We start from the raw sequence: 23,860 nt of genomic DNA, 5'->3' as shown, positions 1-23,860 counted from the left end.
CAAAATAAACATTCCTTAAATAAAGTATGGTATGTCCATGTAATGTAATGTCCTGCAGCCATTTTTTTTTAAATTAGGTAGGTCTATAATACCAAATAAAGGTATCAGTGAAATGCTTTCACATGATAATAAACACATATTTGAAAGCTTGTCTGTTGTCCATCTGTCCCAGGACACTCTAAACTCCTCTTGGAGGGACACTGGGTTGTGTTTATCTTGTAACATCAGGGTATAGCACAGGGCTTGTATATTAGAATGCCTTAACTATTGATCAGATGAATGAGTATATAAATACATGTGAAATGGAGAGCACCAGTACCATACAGGCCTTGAGTATGTATATGCATATATACACGTGTGTGTGTGTGTGTGTGTGTGTGTGCAATTTATGAACCTAAAAGGAGAAAATATTATAGTAATATTTAGGGAAATACCATCCAGAAATAGAAAATATTAATTACTATTAGGATGTTTTCAGAGAGACTTCTTGGGTTTAGACAAAATGTTGGTGCTTTGAAGAAAATGGTGAAAACAGAGAAAAGATGGTTCCAACTTTGGCAGTGAGAGGAAGGGAGCAACCGAGGTGGGACTACCCATGCCGAATTCTTTCTGGGGTATAAATAGGGTGCAGTGTCCCCTATGGGCTATGGTGAAGGCCTAAGATCATGATAGAAGTTTTGTGAATGTAACTTTCTGAAATGCTGAGGTTTTACAATGAAAGAATTCTTCAGCTATCTAGTAGTCCCCTAACCAAATACTTACTATGATTCAATATGTGTAGTGGGCATTTCAGATCTGAGTACTCTGTCATACAAGTAAAGACATTATCGTAAAAGGTCTGTGATTCAAAAAAAAGATACCAATTTGCCAATTAGGATCTGTAAGCTGCCTTATTTATTGTTATTGAAACATTATCTGTATTCTTCTATATGTATTCATTTGCTTTTTATTTAAGAATCCATAATTGTACTGAAGATTGTGGATAATTTGCCCACTCTAAGCTTACTTCTTTTGATGAAGTAAATATTAGATTTCATCTGAGAGAAATAGGCTTAATGTATTCATTTGGTGTTAGAAATCTTGATGAGACTGTGAATAATTAATTTTTTCTCATCCTTCTGAGTAACATTAACTTTTAAGGTCTTTATCAAATGAAAATAGAATTTATGGCATTTTTAATGTGTATTTATTTTTGTTGGGTTGTTATATCATATTTTCTCTTATATATTCATTTAAATCACATGGAAGTCTGCCTGAAATGGCATTTTCACGATGATTCTGGGAACCATCCTTTTGATTGTATGATATTTACTGCTGATATATGTATTCTGGTGTTTCTTGCTTTCCATCATACATAAATTCTAGTGACATATTGAATACCATAGAGGGGAACTGACTGATGGTAAATCAGATATTTTACAGCATACTATTGGGAATGTTGGATTCATTACTATAAAGAAATTACATTTGATCAGTATTTTCAGAGCTTCCTAATACTGTAATTTATTGATACTTTTTAATGGTCTCTGTTAATACAGGCTCAAAATTGGGTTCATTTTAACAATGTGTAATATATGCTATAGTGAATCTTTTCCACACATACACGAAAAGAGTAGCAAATATCCAACAGTATCTTTGATTAGAACTATTAAGCCCAACAGCTTGTACTTAATGAACACAGTGTTAATTACATAGTCAACTGGGTAGTTCATTCTCTACTATAGGAACTATATATTAGAATAAAGCTATTTTGATATAAATGGTGCCAAAGGAAAATTGGCTAAGAGGAAAGGAATAGCCTTATATGTATTAAGATGTCAAATGAAGAATTTCAACTCACATTTTTTTACGGAGAATACAGAAGTTGGGTTTTTATTTTTTGTTCCTTCTCTTCCCTTTAGAGTCAGGAAAATGATTCTCAGTCCCCAAACTACTCTTATGCATCATTCAAAATAGTCCTGACAGCCTAGCCCCCCTGGTAGGGGTGAGATTTATGGTTTTCCATTCTTTGGTGTTCCATCACTCTGTCTACACCATCAAATTGATTAGTAGGCAGTGGAGAACAAGGAAAGAGGTGACTGCATGGAGCCAGTAGGTGTCCATCATTTTAATGAACTACTTAGAGATGGTTAATATTGTCCTTGATTCTCATTGTAGCTGATGATGACCAGATCTTTTAAAATGTTTCTCCCCCCCCCCCCTTATTCTATATTACAGGGCCCACTGGAAAATGATTTGGTAGTTCATGTAGCACTCATAGCAGAAAGCCAACGGTATGAAATCCAGATGGGTGGTGTGTTCCTTTGGGAGGAAAGGAGGGGGGCTTACTGCTTTATGTTGCAATATTGAATATAGTGGTAGAGATTAATTTCACAGACCCCTTTACAGGGTTTCAAGGATGTCATTAATGTTACTTTAAGTGCCAGAAAAACATTCTTTTCACGTTTAAAAATAATTTTGTTTTAGTTGATGTGAATATTAAAGACTGTGTGACCTGTGCCAGTGTTGCCTGGGGTGTAGTTTTGAGAAGTTAGTGCAACGAATACTGGGAATTCCCAAAATCAGTGCTTACTCTTTCTGCCAGACCCCAGAGCTCACACCTGATGCCTTGTGAAGAACCCCAGAGGGCCTCTGGATCCCAGCACAGATGGCATATTCCTCACGTTAATAAATTAAAATGTTCTCCAAGCTAGCGTAGTCTCCTTCCTCCTCTCCTCCTCCTCCACCATTCTCCACATTCTACATGCATTGCCTAAAAATGTCTCTTGCTTTTTCCCTGTATTCTTTAGCCTTCAAGTTTTCCTCAATACGTATGGTATTCAGACTCAAACTCCTCAACAGGTGGAACCCATTCAGATTTGGGCTCAGCAGGAGCTGGTGAAAGTAAGTGATTCTACTTCTTTACTGTTGACTTTGTGGAGGTGCTAGAGCATGATGATTAGACTTAGTTTACAGTCAGGTAGCATAGTTAAAATCTGATTCTGAGATAGTGTCATTAATCCACATTATATTCATAGGTCTTATTGATTCTTACTTCTAAATTCTATTACTGACTTAGACTGAGCACTTAAATAACAAATTAACCTGAATTTTAGTACCTTGTGTGTAAAATTAACCTTTACATTGGATTTGATAATTTTCCCTTAATTAACTATTAAAGGAAATTTCTCATCTAAATATTTATTGATAATAACTACTTCCCTTTTTCTTTTGCCTTACTGTTTAGAGTCTGAAGTGATTCCCACCCTTTTGGTTTGCTCGGTCTCAAAGTAACATCTGAGTTTATTTTTGATGTGGTTACATACCTATTTAGATTGGATTAAAAGGTGACTTTGGGGGCCTTTTGCATGTACTCCTCTGCAGATGGATTCAGAAATGCCTGTTTAGGAATATTCCTGCCCAATAGGGACAGAAAATTGTTGACTTCCACAGTTATTTATTTATCTATTTATTTATTTATCTAAAAATTTTTTATTCTTATGTTAATCACCATACATTACATCATTAGTTTTTGATGTAGTGTTCCACGATTGATTGTTTGTGCATAAAACCCAGTGCTCCATGCAGAACGTGCCCTCTTTAATACCCATCACCAGGCTAACCCATCCCCCCACCCCCCTCCCCTCTAGAAACCTCAGTTTGTTTTTCAGAGTCCATCGTCTCTCATGGTTCGTCTCCCCCTCCGACTTACTCCCCTTCATTCTTCCCCTCCTGCTATCTTCTTCTTCTTCTTTTTTTTTCTTAACATATATTGCATTATTTGTTTCAGAAGTACAGATCTGTGATTCAACAGTCTTGCACAATTCACAGCGCTCACCATAGCCATACCCTCCCCAATGTCTATCACCCAGGCACCCCATCCCTCCCATCCCCCAACCACTCCAGCAACCCTCAGTTTGTTTCCTGAGATTAAGAATTCCTCATATCAGTGAGGTCATATGATACATGTCTTTCTCTGATTGACTTATTTCACTCAGCATAACACCCTCCAGTTCCATCCACGTCGTTGCAAATGGCAAGATCTCATTCTTTTTATGGCTGCATAATATTCCATTGTATATATATATACCACAACTTCTTTATCCATTCATCTGTCGATGGACATCTTGGCTCTTTCCACAGTTTGGCTATTGTGGATATTGCTGCTATAAACATTGGGGTGCATGTATCCCTTCGGATCCCTACATTTGTATCTTTGGGGTAAATACCCAGTAGTGCAATTGCTGGATGGTATGGTAGCTCTATTTTCAACTGTTTGAGGAACCTCCATACTGTTTTCAAGAGTGGTTGCACCAGCTTGCATTCCCACCAACAGTGTAGGAGGGTCCCCTTTCTCCGCATCCCCTACAACATCTGTCGTTTCCTGACTTGTTAATTCTAGCCATTCTGACTGGTGTGAGGTGGTATCTCATTGAGGTTTTGACTTGGATTTCCCTGATGACGAGCGATCTTGAGCACTTTTTCATGTGTCTGTTGGCCATTTGGATGTCTTCTTTGGAAAAATGTCTGTTTATGTATTCTGCCCATTTCTTGATTGGATTATTTGTTCTTTGGGTGTTGAGTTTGATAAGTTCTTTATAGATTTTGGATACTAGCCCTTTATCTGATATGTCATTTGCAAATATTTTCTCCCATTCTGTCTGTTGTCTTTTGGTTTTGTGCACTGTTTCTTTTGCTGTGCAAAAGCTTTTTATCTTGATGAAATCCCAATAGTTCATTTTTGCCCTTGCTTCCCTTGTCTTTGGCGATGTTTCTAGGAAGAAGTTGCTGTGGCTGAGGTTGAAGAGGTTGCTACCTGTGTTCTCCTTTAGGATTTTGATGGCCTCCTGTCTCACGTTTAGGTCTTTCAACCATTTGGAGTCTATTTTTGTGTGTGGTGTAAGGAAATGGTCCAGTTTCATTCTTCTGCATGTGGCTGTCCAATTTTCCCAACACCATTTGTGGAAGAGACTGTCTTTATTCCACTGGACATTCTTTCCTGCTTTGTCAAAGATTAGTTGACCATAGAGTTGAGGGTCCATTTCTGGGCTCTCGATTCTGTTCCATTGATCTATGTTTCTGTTTTTGTGCCAGTACCATACTGTCTTGATGATAACGGCTTTGTAATAGAGCTGGAAGTCCAGAATTGTGATGCTGCCAGCTTTGCTTTTCTTTTTCAATATTCCTCTGGCTATTCGGGATCTCTTCGGGTTCCATACAAATTTTAGGATTATTTGTTCCATTTCTTTGAAAAAGTGGATGGTATTTTGATGGGGATTGCATTGAATGTGTAGATTGCTCTAGGTAGCATTGACATCTTCACAATGTTTGTTCTTCCAATCCATGAGCATGGAACGTTTTTCCATTTCTTTGTGTCTTCTTCAATTTCTTTCATGAGAATTTTATAGTATTCTGAGTACAGATCCTTTGCCTCTTTGGTTAAATTTATTCCTATGTATCTTATGGTTTTGGGTGCAATTGTAAATGGAATTGACTCCTTGATTTGTCTCTCTTCTGTCTTGTTGGTGTATAGGAATGCCACTGATTTCTGTGCATTGATTTTATATCCTGCTACTGGACTGAATTCCTGTATGAGTTCTAGCAGTTTTGGGGTAGAGTCTTTTGGGTTTTCCACATACAGTATCATACCATCTGCAAAGAGTGAGAGTTTGACTTCTTCTTTGCCGATTTGGATGCCTTTGATTTCTTTTTGTTGTCTGATTGCTGTGGCTAGGACTTCTAATACTATGTTGAATAGCAGTGGTGATAGTGGACATCCCTGCCGCATTCCTGACTTTAGGGGAAAAGCCCTCAGCTTATCCCCATTGAGAATGATATTCGCTGTAAGTTTTTCATAGATGGCTTTTATGATGTTGAGGTATGTACCCTCTATCCCTATACTCTGAAGAGTTTTGATCAAGAAAAGAATGCTGTACTTTGTCAAATGCTTTTTCTGCATCTATTGAGAGGATCATATAGTTCTTGTTCTTTCTTTTGTTAATGTATTGTATCATGTTGATTGATTTGCAGATGTTGAACCAACCTTGCAGCCCAGGAATAAATCCCACTTGGTCATGGTGAATAATCCTTTTAATGTACTGTTGGATCCTATTGGCTAGTATTTTGGTGAGAATTTTTGCATCCATGTTCCTCAAGGATATTGGTCTGTAATTCTCCTTTTTGATGGGGTCTTTGTCTGGTTTTGGGATCAAGGGAATGGTGGCCTCATAAAATCAGTTTGGAAGTTTTCCTTCCATTTCTATTTTTTGGAACAGTTTCAGGAGAATAGGTATTAATTCTTCTTTAAATGTTTGATAGAATCCCCTGGGAAGCCATCTGCCCCTGGGCTTTTGTTTGTTGGAGATTTTTGATGACTGCTTCAATTTCCTTAGTGGTTATAGGTCTGTTCAGGTTTTCTATTTCTTCCTGGTTCAGTTTTGGTAGTTGATCCATCTCTAGGAATGCACCCATTTCTCCAATTATCTAATTTGCTGGCATATAGTTGCTCATGATGTGTTCTTAAAATTGTTTGTATTTCTTTGGTGTTGGTTGTGATCTCTCCTCTTTCATTCATGATTTTGTTGATTTGGGTCATTTCTCTTTTCTTTTTGATCAGTCTGGCCAGGGGTTTATCAATCTTGTTAATTCTTTCAAAGAACCAGCTCCTAGTTTCATTGATCTGTTCTACTGTTCTTTTGGCTTCTATTTCATTGATTTCTGCTCTGATCTTTATTATTTCTCTTCTCCTGCTGGGTTTAGGCTTTATTTGCCATTTTTTTCTCCAGCTCCTTTAGGTGTAGGGTTAGGTTGTGTATTTGAGACCTTTCTTGTTTCTTTAGAAAGGCTTGTATTGCTATATACTTTCCTCTCAGGACTGCCTTTGCTGTATCCCAAAGATTTTGAACAGTTGTGTTTTCATTTTCATTGGTTTCCATGAATTTTTTTAATTCTTCTTTAATTTCCTGGTTGACCCATTCATTCTTTATTAGGATGCTGTTTAGCCTCCATGTATTTGAGTTCTTTCCGACTTTCCTCTTGTGATTGAATTCTAGTTTCAAAGCATTGTGGTCTGAACATATGCAGGGAATAATCCCAATCTTTTGGTATCTGTTGAGACCTGCAGTCAAATGCTCTACCACTGAGCTATCCCTCATCGTTTGAGACCTGATTTGTGACCTAGGATGTGATCAATTCTGGAGAATGTTCCATGGGCACTAGAGAAGAACATGTATTCTGTTCCTTTGGGATGGAACGTTCTGAATATGTCTGTGAAGTCCGTTTGGTCCAGTGTTTCATTTAAAGTCTTTATTTCCTTGTTGATCTTTTGCTTAGATGATCTGTCCATTTCACTCAGGGGGATGTTAAAGGCCCCCACTATTACTGTATTGTTGTCAATGTATTTCTTTGCTTTTGTTATTAATTGCCTTATATAATTGGCTGCTCCCATATTAGGGGCATAGGTATTTACAATTGTTAGATCTTCTTGTTGGATAGACCCTTTAAGTAAGATATAATGTCCTTCTTCATCTCTTATTACAGTCTTTGTTTTGAAATCTAATTTGTCTGATATAAGAATTGCCACCCCAGCTTTCTTTTCGTGTCCATTAGCATGGTAAATGGTTTTCCACCCCCTCACTTTCAATCTGGGGGTGTCTTTGGGTCTAAAATGAGTCTCTTGCAGACAGCATATTGACGGGTCTTGTTTTTTAATACAATCTGATAGCCTGTGTCTTTTGATTGGGGCATTGAGCCCATTTACATTCAGGGTAACTATTGAAAGATAGGAATTTAGTGCCATTGTATTGCCTGTAAGGTGACTGTGACTGTATATTGTCTGTTTTCCTTTCTGATCTATGCCTCTTTTAGTCTCTCTCTTTGTTTAGAGGACCCCTTTCAATATTTCTTTTAGGGCTGGTTTCGTGTTTGCAAATTCCTTTAGTTTTTATTTGTCCTGGAAGCTTTTCATGTCTCCTTCAATTTTCAATGAGAGCCTAGCTGGATATAGTATTCTTGGCTGCATATTTTTCTCGTTTAGTGCTCTGAAGATATCATGCCAGTCCTTTCTGCCCTGCCAGGGCTCTGTGGATAGGTCTGTTGCCAATCTAATGTTTCTACCATTGTAGGTTACATATCTCTTCTCCCGAGCTGCTTTCAGGATTTTCTCTTTGTCTCTGAGACTTGTAAGTTTTACTATTAGATGTCGGGGTGTTGACCTATTTTTATTGAATTTGAGAGGGGTTCTCTGTGCCTCCTGGATTTTGATGCGTGTTCCCTCCCCACATTAGGGAAGTTCTCTGCTATAATATGCTCCAGTATACCTTCTGCCCCTCTCTCTCTTTCTTCTTCTTCTGAGATCCCAATTATTCTAATGTTGTTTCATCTTATCGTATCGCTTATCTCTCGAATTCTGCCTTTGTGATCCTGTAGTTGTTTCTCTCTCTTTTTCTCAGCCTCTTTATTTTCCATCATTTGGTCTTCTATATCTCTGATTCTCTCTTCTCCCTCATTTATCCTAGCAGTTAGTGCCCCCATTTTTTATTGCACCTCAAATAATAGCCTTTTTGATTTCGACTTGGTTAGATTTTAGTTCTCTTATTTCTTCAGAAAGGGTTCCTGTAATAACTTCCATGCTTTTTTCAAGCCCAGCTAGTATCTTTAAAGTCATGATTCTGAACTCTAGGTCCAACATCGTACTAATGTCCGTATTGAGTAGGTCCCTGGCAGGCGGTACTACCTCTTGTTCTTTTTGCTGAGGTGATTTTTTTCGTATTGTCATTTTGTCCAGAGGAGAATAGATGATTGAGAGAACAAAATGCTAACAGGTTAACAGCGTCCCCAGCAAATATACTCTATACAAATCAGAAGAGACCTGAAACCAGGGGAAAAGAAATGGAAAGAAAGAAAAAAGAAAGAGGAAAAAACAGAAAAAGATAAAAACAAATAAAAACAGAACAAAACAGAAAAAACAGAATATGATCAAATATGATCAGGCCAGTGTATAGATTAGTGCCACACACTAGATTTTGGGTGTATTTTCGTCTGTTAGAAGAAAGTGCCTCCTAAAATTTTAAAGGAATAAAGAGTTATACATGTACACAATAAGGGTTGATACAATGAAGGGATGGAAGATGAGTGTAAAGATGAAAATTATAAAAGGTTTTATAAATGGAATTGATAAGATAAGAAGTTGTTTGAAAGAAGAAAGAAGATTTTAAAAAAAAAAGAAAAGAAAAGAACAAGGGAGAGACTGTGATCAGGCAGTAGACTAGAACAAAGCCATACACTAGTGATTTAGAGTATATTTTGATCTGTTAGAAGAAACTGTGTCTCAGATTTTTAAAGGGAGAAGAACTTATATATTATGCCAAGAATAAAGGTAACTACTATGAAGGGATAAAATATGACTAAATATGAAAAATAAAAAATGTTTTTTTAAAAAAGGGATTGATAAGATGTTGTTTGAAACAGGGAAACAGAAAAATTCAAAAAAAATCAGAAAAAACAGTTAAAAAAATTAACTTTGAAAAACTAATGAATCATTGTAAAAAAGCCATGAATTCTATGTACAGTATTCCTCTAGCGCTGGAGTTCTCCCGTTCTCCTTGATTAGTAACCTTGGTCTTGGCTTGCTGGCTGTTCGTGCTGATCTTCTGGGGGAGGCGCCTCTTGCCGTGGTTCCCAAATGTCTTTGCCGAGGCGGAATTGCCCCACCCTTGTCGGTCAGGGCTAAGCAAGCTGCTCGGGTTTGCTCTCAGGAGCTTTTGTTCCCTGCAAGCTCTCGGTACAGCTTTGGAGGACCAGGGTGAAAATGGTGGCCTCCCACTCTCTGCCCAGAGGAGCTGAGAACTCGGGGCCCTGCTCCTCAGTGCGCCCCCAGAGAAAAGCAGTCAATCACTCCCGTCTCCCTGGTCTCCGGCCCCACTCCGTCCTCCCCTGGCCTGTGACTGAGCATTTCTATCTCTGGCACCCGACCCCGTGTGGAGTCTCCAAACCCAGCAGATCCCTGTGGTGCGCTCCCGCGCCGCTCCTCCTGGGGAGGAAGGGGAGTCTCCCCGGCTCTGCTGCTTGTTGGGTCCCTGCTGGAGGAGCAGTGGCCCGACTGGGCCATGGATCACAATTTATGGCCACCCCGAGCTGAGAGCCTGCGTCTCGGCTCTGTCTCTGCAGTCGGCTTCCCCGCTCCGATACCTGGGAGTTCTGCTGCACTCAGGCACCCCCGTTCTTTCTGTGACCCCGAGGGTCCTGAGTCCACATTGTCCCGCGAGGTTTCCACCTCCCGCTTAGCCAGTGGAGTGACGTCCCTCACCGGAACCGACTTCCAAAAGTTCCAATTTTGTGCTCTGCGGCTTTAGCAATAGCCAGAAGTGGCCGACGGAGGCCCCCTGCTCCGCCGTCTATCCTCCCGAGTATCGCCTCGGATTCACTTCTCCGCACGTCCTACCTTCCAGTAAGTGGTCACTTCTTTCTTCAGAGAGTTGTTGCTACTCTCTTCTTTGATCTCCTGTTGAGTTCATAGGTGTTCAGAATGGTTTGATCCCTATTCAGCTGAATTCCTGAGTCCAGACGAAATCCAGGTCTCCTACTCTTCTGCCATCTTGCTCCGCCCCCACCAAAAATCTATTTATTTATTTATTTTTAAAGATTTTTATTTATTTGAGAGAGCAAGAGTGAGAGAGAGAGAGAGCAGAAGCAGGGGGGAGGGTTAGAGAGAGAGGGAGAAGCAGACTCCCCGCTGTGCAGGGAGCCCGATTCTACCAGTTATTTATAAACCACCACTTCTACTTAGTAATTCTTAAAAGCAATACAGGAAGAAACTCTGAAGTGTTTGATGTAAGTGATTAGAATTTTCTCTCTCAAATAATCAAGATTAGCTCAGTTAGGTTGATAAAAACTTTTGTGGTCAAAGCCTTGATGGTACAACAAGGAATTAAAGCTTAGAGAAGTGAGGTGCACATTGCATGGGAGAAGTCAGGACCTCAGAGTGTCACTGGTGATCAGACTAGACCCTATGCATTGTCAACAAAACCAGAACCTGGGTGTCAGATCACCCAGAATACCAGCACTTTGAGAGCTCTTAAACCTCTTATAACAAATTTAGAGCTCTTTTCCCCTCTGATTAAAGAGATAAGGCTGAAAATGCAAGGATCCCTCAAGTAGGTAACACTTTGAAATCATGCAAAGATGTAAATGGGTTTTGTGGTAGAAGAGGAGAGAGAACTGAGGATTCACGAGGCAAGGAGAGGAGGCAGCATGAAGTGGAGAAAATCTAAGGCTCTAACACTCTCTCATTACCGGCTATATTTGCTGATATACTTTTTATGGTCCTTCACTGAAAGCTCCAGAGAATAGTAACAAAGATTATTGTTCTTTGATAAACATGTGGTCAAAGAAATAAACCTGACTCCATTTTTTTCAGGCCTAATTTATATTGCAACTTTTTTATGGTAGGTGAATCTGTACTCTACCAGACAACATGCAGTCAAGATTTAAAAGATAGGCATGGCTTCTGGCATTTTATTCATTCATTCATTAGTGAACACCTGCTATGTGGAGAATTTTGTGTGGGGCACTCAGATAAAATGGCTCTGTTCTCTGTCCCTGTTCTCAGTATACTCTGAGTCTACTGGTATGAAAGGAAAAATAGTTAATTACAATCCACCTTGATTAGTGCTATAATAGATGTTTATACAAGGTGCTGTGGAGGTGGTAGGAAGCATTCCATTAAGACTAAGATGAAGACTTGGGGCACCTGGGTGGCTCAGTCGGTTAAGCGTCGGACTCTTGATTTCAGCTCAAGTCATGATCTCAGGGTCATAGATCAAGCCCCACGTCAGGCTTTGCACTGTGGAGCCTGCTTAAAAATCTCTCTCTTGGGGCGCCTGGGTGGCTCAGTCATTAAGCGTCTGCCTTCTGCTCAGGTCATGATCCCGGGGTCCTGGGATTGGCCTCCCTGCTCAGCAGGAAACCTGCTTCTCCCTCTCCCACTCCCCCTGCTTGTACTCCCTCTCTCGCTGTCTCTCACCCTGTCAAATAAATAAATAAAATCTTACAAAAAAAAAGAATGTCTCTTTCTCTCTCCCTCTCCCCCTCCCCTCAACTAGTGCATATGCACATGTACTCTCTCAAAAATAAATAAATAAATAAATAAATAAAAATAAAATAAATTGAAAGAGTAAGGTGAAGACTTCTAACAGGACCTGACTTATTTTATGTTTTGTTGTTTGAAAGATGTTGTGAACAAATGGTGTGAACAAATGGGTATGTGCTATGGGCAAAACGAGATTTGGAGCCAAGAGTCCAACTTCCCTAAACATGTGTCAAGATAGAAGATTCTCTGTTGTTACAGCCTCTGTGTTCCAAGCTAGCTGCTGGTTGGGATTCATCCTCTAAGATATACTTCCTAGTATATTGCTTCTTATAAGCCCATCTTTAAAAAACAATAATTCCTATGTAGTTAACATACAGAGTTATATTAGTTTCAGGTATATAATACAGTGATTCAACAGTTCCATATATTACACAGTGATAAGCCCACCTTTTAAAAGTGAAAGTGTTCCCTCAAATCTTAGTTAATACACATATTCTTATGCCAATGGCTGATCTTTCTGTTCTGAGCTGTACCCTCCTTCAGCTCACTTAAGAGTCTATGAGAGCAAGCAGACAGCTGAGAGGAGGCCTTATACTGTGTGTAATTGGTGTTTCATGATGTGGTGACTGTGGTGTGATTTGCTTCATGGGGGAGATGAATATAGTGTGATCTAGAATGAAGTTCTGTTGTTTAGCCATTACTATATACTATTTCAGTGGATTAAATGGTGTGCATGTATACAATGTGGGGATAATATTATCCACACCCTGGAATGTGGGGAGCATTCCAGGTCTGTCTACACAATTGTCATAGACCTGCTGTACCTTGGTTCAGAAAATTAAGGAAAATCCTTTCACTGTAATAGAGTAGTATTTAAAGGAGATCTAGATTGGTACATTTTAACTTGTACATGGTTAATTGATCACTTGTCCAAAAGAAGAAATCTATAATAGTTTAGACATACATTTAATTCTGAAAATTTGAAAATATTTGAGAGAAAGCGGGCTCCATCTAGTGTAGTGTGCTATAGTTTCAGTGCAGTTATATATCCTAATGATTATAGGATACTTTTTCTGGCTGGTTGACTATGTCTAAAATGAGAGTCATTATTACAGAGTCAGTATTCACAGCCCAGGTAGCTCAGGAGGACATTCAGTTGCTCCCTCATTCATCCATCAGGTATTCCCTGAGCACCAGCTCTATGTCAGGCACAGTGCCAACCAACCGAAGGGATGCTATTCTCTAGGAACCTAGCAATGCAGAAGGAGAAAGAGACACAGAGCTAACTCTGACATGGGCATGTACTCTGTAGCAGAATGACTAGAGACCTCTGGTAATGACATTAATTTTGTGTACAATGAGGTTGATATTTGAAGTCAATTCAGAGGAAAACAGGTTAAGTTTCTACCTCTCATCAAATAGAAAAATTCCAGACAGATTAAAGATTCAAATATTTTTTTACAAATGATATAAACAAAATCACTAGAAGAAAAAATAGAAGAGTAGTTTACAACTGTTTGGAGTGAAAGTCCATTCTTAGAATAATGCCAGTGCTAAAAAAGCCTTTAAGGAAATGATTGGCAAATTTAACTAAATACAGCTGAAGATGGGATAAACAACCTGGCACATCAGAGGTGCTTGTGAATTTTCCTAGTAAGAAAATGTTTAGATTGAAATACCGCATGCTGAAATGATGTTTGACCTACTATGCAGTCATTCTCACAGTTCGTAACAACATTGAAGATGAGCAAACGGTAAAATATTTATACAAAGGGTAATATTCTTAACATACCAAGATCTCTTACAAATAAAAAAGAATGAGAAATACCCAGTAGAAAAGGGAACAAGTGAAGTAAGTCAATCAGAGAAAGACGCGTATCATATGATCTCACTGATATGAGGAATTCTTAATCTCAGGAAACAAACTGAGGGTTGCTGGAGTGGTGGGGGGTAGGAGGGATGGAACTGGACAGTATTATGCTGAGCAAAATAACAGAGAAGGACATGTATCATATCACCTCACTGATAAGAGGAATTCTTAATCTCAGGAAACAAACTGAGGGTTGCTGGAGTGGTGGGGGATGGGAGGGATGGGGTGGCTGGGTGATAGACATTGGGGAGGGTGTATGCTATGGTGAGCACTGTGAATTGTGTAAGACTGATGAATCACAGACCTGTACCTCTGAAACAAATAAAACATTATATGTTAAAAAAAAAATGAAGATAGTAGGAAGGGAAGTCAGGGGGGAGACGAACCATGAGAGTCTATGGACTCTGAGAAACAAACAGGGTTCTAGAGGGGAGGGGTATGGGGGGTTGGGTTAGCCTGATGATGGGTATTAAAGAGGGCACGTATTGAATGGAGCACTGGGTGTTATATGCAAACAATCATGGAACACTACGTCAAAAACTAATGATGTAATGTATGGTGATTAACATAACAATAAAATTTAAAAAAGGAACAAATGGAAAAATTTATAGAACATACAAGTAGCCATTAAATATATGGGAAAATGTTCAACCATAAAATATTTGAATACAGTAGTTTAAAACTAAGATGAACTGTCATTTTGACCCAAGAGAGTAACAGGCCTATGCACTATTAATGCTAATATAAATTGGTCCACTGTTTCTACAGGGTGACCAACCTGGCAGTATGTTTCAAAGAAAACATACTCTTTTTGATCCATCAAGTCTAGGAAATTATTCTGCAGAAATAATAGTACAGTATCCAGAGATGTTTACTGAATTGCTTTTGAAATAACACAAAGTTGGGAATTACCTTCATCAAGGGATAGGTATTAAATAGTATAAGAAGGCGTCTTATTGGGTGAAGTGCTCAGCTTTGGTGCTGATTACCTTCTAATTCATTCCAAGTCCATCTGTTTTTACTTTGTAGAAATTCTAGAAGTTTCTGTTCCACTGTGGCACCTTTTTCTGTTTTCCAATAGTGAGTGCTACAGATATTTTTAGAGGTCTTTATATTTTTTCAGTCATTTCAACACTGAAATGTAGAGTACATGCATAGACTCAGTGTACCATCTTGAAACTGGAACACCACAATACTAAGTTTTAACAAGTAGGACACCAAACATACGCGCATATTGATATATGTGTGTAATATGAGTACATATTCATCTGTATATTTTTAAAAATCTGTAACCCTATACATCAGGTGTTCTTTAGGGCTCACACAATAAATTATACTTCCTTCAATATACACCAAAGTGCAAGAGTTGTGATCTGTGGAATTGTGAGAGTAAACAGGGCCATTCACTTGGAGCACATGGCTTAAATTTTTCAGAAAATTCATATAATCAGAAAAATCAATAAAGACATTTCCATTTTGATGGGAAATACTTGAAGGTGGGAATCTAGTAGGAGATGTGAGGCCCTGAATTTTAAAACTTCAGCCAGTTTTTTTTTTTCATCACACAGGAAGCATTTGTCTCTTTTATGTGTTCTTTTATGAATTGGACAGAGCCATGCAAGTTGTACATTTGACAGCACAAGAACAATGTCATATTTTAGGATGTTGCTAAGTAGATCTGCAAAGATTTGCTCTCAAATCTCTCAGTGCCCCCAAATCTAAGTTGACATCATTGGCTAGCTTGTTTTCCTACCAGGTCTATTGAGTAAGGTTTCCCTGGCCACTTTTCCTCTGGAAAGATCAGAAATTAGCAGGGCTTTAGTCAGGGGGTATAAAGGGGCCAAAAAGGAAAGCATGGATTCTTCTTGCCTGACTGATTTATAAATTTATGTCTTACAGGCTTATTTCCACCTGGGAATCAATGAAAAATTAGGACTCTCCGGAAGGCCAGATAGGCCCATTGGCTGCCTCGGTACATCAAAGGTGCTCATAAGATTTCCTTGTAGAGCAGTGTTCAGATTATAATACCACAGAATGAAATGATGTTTGACCTGCTATGCATCCATTCTCACATTTTATTATATACTTGGGCTGGTTATCTGAATTATCATTTTCTACAAGTAGAAAATGTTTGTTTTGTGTGATATCACAGAAGTCTTCTAGCAAAGAATAAGCTTCTCACTCCTATATTATTTCTGAACATTGTAAGGTACCTGATTATGACAGTATTTATTCAGAGGCTTTTTCTATCACAGTAGAGGTAGACTACTCTTTAGTGTACTGATCTTATTGATCCAATCAAGAAACATTGAAATTTCTTAATCAGTTTTAATTTTTATTAGGACTTATGTACTGTACATTTGCCTTTGGTCCTGTTTTGTACTTTTTTAATTATCTCTTACAGATTTATCGCATTCTAGGAAAGACTGTGGTTTGTTACCCTATCATCTTCGACCTAAGTGATTTCTACATGTCTCAAGATGTTTTACTGCTGATAGATGATATAAAGGTAGCTTCAGAACCCCTTTTTATTGAAATTGGATACTGTGTTTCTACTGATTTTATCATATGTTATTAAATTGAGTGCTTATGGGTGTCTGTGACACTGTGTTAACACAGTGTAAAATATGAAAGTAAAACAATGTCTGCATGGCTTTGGAGAAAGTTAAATTGCTTGCAGCATTAGAATAATAGATGGAGTATGTCTTACATAAAGTTGTATGACTTCGCTTGATAGACCATTCTACAAATGGAATGAAAAGATACAGTTTATAAAGCAGGGGAAACCGTTTGGAAACCATGTTCATATGACAGCAGTAGTTTATCTCTTTTTGAACAAAAGTTGAGTTAGCAAAATAATTTTATTTATGAAGAATGGCAAGTAAAACCTCAACTAACTCATAACATCTAGTCAGTTAAAATCTCCTCCACTCCCTTTTCCATTTGCAGAGAAGAGAAGCTTAGAGTCATGGTTTAGAGCCTGAAGTCTGGAGCCAGATTACATTTGTTAAGATCTTGGCTCTACTGTTTGTTTACCAACTGTGTGATCTTGGGCAAGTTACTTAACTTCTCTGTGTCTCTCTTTTCTCATCTGTATAACTGAATAATAATAGGGATAGTCTGAGAATTAAATGAGTTAATGTATATAAAACACACAGAATAGTACTTGACATATGGTGAAGTGTTATGTAAGTCTTTGATATGATGATGACAATGATGATGACAAGAGTAGAAATTGAGTCAAAAAAGAACTCTCTCCACATTTCCGATGGTCTGTATAGATTCAGTCTCGTTTCTTCTACCTGCTGTAATAAATGCACAGTATTGTGGGATGGGGATTAATCTTCTGGATGACAACCCTGGATTGATTTTTCCTCCCTGGGACCATTTTTTTTTCTTCTTTAAGTATTTATTTTAATTCTAGTTAGTTAACATACAGTGTTATATTAGTTTCAGTTGTAAAATATAGTGATTCAGCAGTTCCATACATCACCTGGTGCTCATCGCAACAAGTGCACACCTTAATCCCCATCACCCATTTCATCCTCCCACCCACCACCCCTCTGGTAACCATCAGTTTGTTCTCTATAGTTAATATTTCTTGGTTTGTTTCTCTCTCTCTCTCTCTTTTTTCCTCCAGGGACCATTCTTAAACTTTATTCATTAGGCCACCAAAAAAGAAGCAGCCTTAAAATATATGTAATCTGATTACTTTTAAGAACAAAGTTTGAAATCAATAAAGTTTTAAATGTAACTTTGTATATATTCATACTTGTATACATGTTTGTATCAGAATATTTCTACCCCTAGTAGTTTATATTATCCAGGGTTTGACTGTGAATTACCTTGATATATCAAGAGTTTTATTGGCTCTTTGCCACAAATGGTTAAACATCCTGATCGGCTCAGATACAGTGCCCATTTCATTCTGCCTCATTCTTATGTTTTGATAGAATGCACTACAGTTCATTAAGCAATACTGGAAAATGCATGGACGTCCACTTTTCCTTGCTCTCATCCGGGAAGACAATATACGGTAGGTTGATAAAAGAAGTGAGGTGCACCCATCTCACCCCCTTTAACATTATGAACCCTTTAGAAGCAGGGCCTCCTACTATTTTTATGTCTCTGTCAGCATGTGGCAGAGAGACTTGCATATGTGAAGGATATTTAGTATTAAACTTTTTATTTCTCATTCTGTTATTAATAATGCACCTTTTGTTTATCTGTTTATATTTTTTAGAGGTAGCCGATTCAATCCCATATTAGATATGTTAGCAGCCTTTAAAAAGGGAATAGTTGGAGGAGTCAAAGTTCATGTTGATCGTCTACAGGTAATCTTTTGAATTTCAGTGTGTTTCTGTTTCAGGACAATTAATACACAGATATATAAAATACACAGCTGTATTTCTTAATATCTGTTCTGTTTAAGGTTTTTGTCTTAAGAGTTTATTCCTTGCCTACCTTCCTATTCCTGTTGTAACCATCCTGTTTATTTTATCCCTTCAGTCTTGTGCTTGAACAATTGCAGTGGTTTCCCAACCAGAATTTTAGACTTTAATACCTCATCTCCAACCTCTGTTTTGCAGTTGAGGAAGATGGGGTCCAGAGTGGTGAAGTGACCTGCCTAACTCCCTGGTCCAAGTTACCTAACTCCCTGGTCCAGTGTTCTTTTCCCTGCTTCACAGTAACATCCAACCTGGAGATGATCCTTGTTTGATTCAGGACCTCACAGCATTATTTTCATAACTCCTAAATGACAGAAGCCTCCTGTGGTTCCCTATTAGCCTGAACAGCCTCCTCACCCACAGTTATCTTCTACTAAACACCCTTTGTGCTTCAGCCAATACAAGTTAATTACTGTGTTCTGACTTTGTGAGGTTCTGCCCCTCTGCTCATGCCATTTCCTCTATCTGGAATATCCTTCATTCTTTCAAGATGTCTGCACTTTAAAATCTTACCAAACTTTAGGGCCAGTTCTGCAAAATCACCTAGACCAAATATAACACTACTCTTCTGGAACATCCTTTTATGACCTCTAACACGAACTACTCAGATTGTAGTCTGTCATGGACTTGAATGCCTTATTTTCTACAAAAAATTTTGATTATCTCATAGAGTCTTTCATGTAGTAGTTTCTCAATATTGAGTAAGAAAGAGGAAAATTCATAGAGGGACCTATGTAGGTAAATGTTACAAATGGCTTGTTTACATACTCATTCCACTAGTGCTTGTGTTTTGTATACTTGATTGTTTTTTATCTAAATTTTTTATCTTTTCCCCCTTATTTTCTGTTGCTTTCTGTTGTATTCTATTGTCTTTTTCTCATGCTTTCTGGAAAAATTTCTTTCATATTTATCATGCAGCTTCTTTGTTAAGTTTTATATTTTGGCTATCATGTTTTTAATTCTCCCTTTTCATAGTATCATGGTCTTCTGGATATTATATTTTATCTTTCTAAGATTATGTACTAGAGAGTTTTTGAAATTTTCTTCTTGCCTGATCTCTTTCAGGTTTCTTTTCTGTTTTTTTGTGCTCAGTCTTTCATGTTGGAGGCATTTGTCAGATGTGTGGTAATCTTTAGCTATCCATTCACTTTTAAGAATGAAAGAATAAGTTTATTGGAAGCTCTGTGTTTGGTAACAAGGATTCTTGTCACAATGATGTCATTTATCAGGTAGTCTGGTAGCAAGGGCTCTTTTTGTTGGGGGAAATCCCAGGTGCCAATATCTGGAGTTTTTTTCTCCTAGGCCCTTCAGTTTCCAAAATAAACATCTAACCTCCTGCCTGAAGAACATACGTTTTGCTTTCATATCCTGAGTACAGGGTTGGGGAAGGAGCCAGGGGGTCCCACTGTGTCTCCTGCTCTCTGCTTTGCCCTATACCCTCCCTTGAGTACAGAGTCTTTCACAAGAGAATAAGCTTTTTTTCATCTTGCAAAACTGAAACTTTACACTTATTAAACAATAATCCCACATCCCCCCACCCTAGCCTTTGTCTTCTCTTTACTGTAGTAAATGAAAATGACACCTATATGCTTCTCTTTTTATTTCAAGCCCTTTCAAATTTCTTTAGCCCATGTTCCACTGTCTCTCTCATCACTGGGCCTCAACTTCCCTTCCTACCTCATCACCCAGGATCTTTCCATGCAGCTCGTTCCCAGCCCTGCTTTCCACTCCCCAAGTATACTGAGTACTTTCAAAATCCCTGAATGTAATTGGAATTTTTTTCCTGCTCATGCTGTTATTCTCTTCTAGAGTTGCCTTTTTCTTTTTTTTTTTCCTTCTAAATACTTTAATTTTTATAATTTAGGTCAATGTCACCTCTTTAGTGAAGTCTCAAAGTTTGGAATTAATTTCTCATTCCAGTGTGTTTCTGTGGCATTTTGCTTGAACCTTTGCTATAGTTCTTAATTTAAGTGTAGCTAGTTTCTTGTGTCTGCTTCTCTCTGTGGATTGAAAACTTTTTCAGGCCAAGCTTGAGTCATCTCTGAATTCCCAGAGTGCTCTGCTCACGACTATGCACTGTTAGGAAAGGTATGAATATTGGTTCATTGATTCAACATATGTTGATTGAGCTCCCTCTCTAGGCACTGGAGATAAAGTGGTGAAAAAAATATACAAGGTCCCTGATCTCATGGGACTTACTCTAGTGGGGGAGCCAAACCAAAAACAAAGCCAGGGAGCAATGCAGAATGATAGGATGGAGTGCATGCAGTCTTACGTAGGATGTTCAGCTGGAAAGAACCTTGGTGGGATATAATTAAGTATCACAGAGCAGGATACCTTTCTGAAAATTATATTTCATTTGACATATATATAACAATGTTAAGTCATTACCGTGAGAAGTAAAGTATTAATGGCTAGTAAATTAATCATAAGTGTAATATTTTTTTATAAAACTAATTTAGGAGCCTCTCTTAACCAACTGAATTTTTTTTATCAAAAGCTCTAGAGACTATTAATGGAATTTAGCATTTGCCTATTAACATTTACCTTATGGGCTTAATCAGTATATAGAGTGGGTAGGCTAATAATAGAAAATATTAAATCAAAATTATTTTTCTTATGTTTTCAGTATTAGCTATTAGATTTGGGCATCAAATAATTCTTGACTCTTCTCTTTCTTTCATATCCCACATTATTACAATCCATTATCAATTCTGGTTTTCTCTACCCTCAGATTATATCCAGAATCTAACCACTTCCCATCATCTAACACTAACATCACAGCTCAGGTTACCATCATGCCTCACCTAGATTTTTACAGTAGTCTCCAAAATTCCTACTGGCCATAAGACAGTTAGCATCTTCGTACTCTACCTGGTCATAAGGCAGTTAGATTATGTCACACATCATAAGCCTCTACTGACTTTCCCACTCATACAAAATGAAAACAAGCCAAAGTCCTTCCAGTGGTCTTTACACCGTCCATGATCTGGACCTTTTTTTTCTGACTTCATCTCCTACCACTCTGTCCTGTCTACTGTACTCCATCCACACTCTTCTCCTTACTGCTCCTAAAACACACCAGGTATGCTTCTGCTTCAGGAACTTTGCACTTGCTGTTCCCTCAGCCCTGCACACTCTGTCTTAAGATCCATATTGTTGACTACAGTCCTTCCTTCAGCCTCCGCTTACATGTCACTGTATGAGAGAAGTCTTTTCTGATCACCTGTATAAAATGGCAAACCTGCCTCCTCCTACTCCCCTGCCCCAACACTTCTCATCCCCTACCTTTCTTATTTCTACTCTGTACTTAACATCATCTGACATAACATATTTAGTTTTTTGTTTGTTTATACTGTCTTCTTCCTAAACACAGCTAAGGTCTATTTCAAGAGGGCAAGGATTTTGTGTATTTTATTCTTGCTATATCCTTAATACCTAGCAGAGTGCCTGGAATATGGTAGGTGTTCAATAAATATTTGTCTAACAAATAAGTCAACCAGAGAGCAAATGTGTAGATCTGAGCCTGAATCTTAGGAAATATCACTCAGCAGACTTTTATTATGCTCAACACTGCTCTCTACCTAGGCACGGACTGCTCTCAGACCTTGACTGTTGCTGCCACATGAAAATGTGCAGATTGGTTGCATGTTTGGCCTTCCTCACTCAAACTCTGAAAGGAGGCTTTAGTATGATTGCTGGTAATATGCCTGTCCTGACATTTGTAGTAGGTATTTGTTGATGATCTACTTTGTTTGAGTTTCCACTAGAGGAGAAGGCAGCACAACTCTGGGTGGTTAGTCAACAAGTGCAACATCTCCTGTGTCATGTTGCTTCCTATTTGAAAAAAACAGTGAGGAAATTGAGAAAGTAATACGTGTAAGTTTTGATTGAAGAATTGCCTTATTTTTAAAATAATATATGGTTTGTTTTTTATGCAGTACATTTCTCAGTTTTATCTGACAGTTCATCAGATAATTAGAAGTGACACATATTGCTAAAAAACCATTGTGGGTTATCATTCATTTATGCTCTTCACTATGACCAACCACTGACAAATAAAAACTGTGTTTGAGTTTGGCCTTATTTAGTGTGCTAACCTATAATCAGGAACTAATGAAAAATAAAATGACCGGATTTGGGTTGCCAGAATGTAGAGAAGGACTGGCCTCAGTAATCAACAACTTCCTGACCCTGAAAAACGGAGACTTGGCAGAGTATCCCGTAATTGGATAGCCCTGAAATAGATCATGGTAACAGAATCCAACGTGCAATTTCACATCATCTTTTCTCAAGACAGTTTTAGTATTCCTTGTTGTTTTTTATTTTCAAACTATTTTTAACATGTTAATAGGTACTGAATTTTAATTCTAGCTTAAAAATAAATGCCCACAATTCTCAGAACAGAGAGAAAATACAGTTCATCTCATGTTGACTTTCCTATTTATTATGACCCATGAACTTGTAGCATGATTTATATGTTCTTTTTAAGAGGGTTTTGTTGTATATGAAAACCTGATTTTAGAATGCTCATTTAAGAAATTAAGAATTGTGTGTACTTTTTAAAATAAATTTTTTTTGAGTATTACATACTTAGAGAAATATATATACACAGATCATAAGGGTATGGCTTCATGAATTTAAGAGTTCTGAATTTTTTCTCACATTTCAGACACTAATATCTGGAGCCGTAGTAGAACAACTTGACTTCCTACGAATCAGTGACACAGAAGAGTAAGTCCCTTTGGGTTAGTATTAGAAAAGCAGGAAACTAGAATTAGAAATGCAGGAAATCTGAAACTTTTTCTTTTAATTTCTAGGCTTCCAGAATTTAAGAGTTTTGAGGAACTAGAATTTCCAAAACATTCAAAAGTCAAACGACAAAGCAGTAACCCCAGTGCTCCTGAACTAGAACAGCAACCAGATATCGCCATTGCTGAATGGAAGAACAAGTCCACCCATGAAATTCTTCAAAAACTGAATGTGAGGAAGTGTAATTCCCACATGGCTCTGAGTGAGGTTGGCAGAGCAGGAATTTTCAGGGCCAAGCCATATTTCTTTTGTCCTCTCAGAGAAGGTAGATGGAAGTGCCTGGAGGTAGATGGCCTCTCCATGGTAGAGGCACCAATGAAAGGTTGTTCTCATGGTCTAACATTAGCATGGATGTCTTAAAGATGCTTAAGAAGTGTGGATGATTCGGGTTGCCTTGGGTATGAAGGTATTATATGAGCCACTGAAGAAGTTATGTCAGGAATAGTTGCCTTTGGGATCTCCAGACTTCTCATTTAGTACTCTCCCATCCTTTTCCCAACTTGGATCTTCTCTCTTATCCCTGTGTTTAAGTCTTAATGCTTGCTTTAAATCTCTCTAGTCACTGAGGAAAGCAATCCTATGACCACATTCATATGAATATAATGTTAACAACCTAATACTTTACCTGCCCTAAGATTATTTGCATTTTAAAAGAGGTGGGGT

The 23,860-nt window shown here is 38.1% G+C and overlaps 1 protein-coding gene across 4 annotated transcripts in view; it reads left to right on the top strand.

Annotated features, from left to right (window-relative positions):
• The window catches only part of PHKB (phosphorylase kinase regulatory subunit beta), a 304,320-nt gene that overhangs the window by 243,947 nt on the left and 36,513 nt on the right, over positions 1 to 23,860 (top strand). For all 4 annotated transcript variants that reach the window (XM_027620346.1, XM_027620345.1, XM_027620343.1 and 1 more), the window contains 8 exons: positions 2,218 to 2,273; positions 2,790 to 2,883; positions 15,837 to 15,920; positions 16,342 to 16,446; positions 17,891 to 17,973; positions 18,181 to 18,271; positions 23,058 to 23,119; positions 23,206 to 23,368. In XM_027620346.1, coding sequence (XP_027476147.1) covers positions 2,218 to 2,273; positions 2,790 to 2,883; positions 15,837 to 15,920; positions 16,342 to 16,446; positions 17,891 to 17,973; positions 18,181 to 18,271; positions 23,058 to 23,119; positions 23,206 to 23,368 — 738 coding nt within the window. The remainder of the gene's footprint in view (positions 1 to 2,217; positions 2,274 to 2,789; positions 2,884 to 15,836; positions 15,921 to 16,341; positions 16,447 to 17,890; positions 17,974 to 18,180; positions 18,272 to 23,057; positions 23,120 to 23,205; positions 23,369 to 23,860) is intronic.

This window comes from Zalophus californianus, chromosome 17 (genome assembly GCF_009762305.2).
Source record: "Zalophus californianus isolate mZalCal1 chromosome 17, mZalCal1.pri.v2, whole genome shotgun sequence".
Taxonomy (NCBI): Eukaryota; Metazoa; Chordata; class Mammalia; order Carnivora; family Otariidae; genus Zalophus; species Zalophus californianus.
The sequence above is the reverse complement of the archived record's forward strand: the minus strand, read 5'-3'. Positions and strand labels throughout refer to the sequence as shown.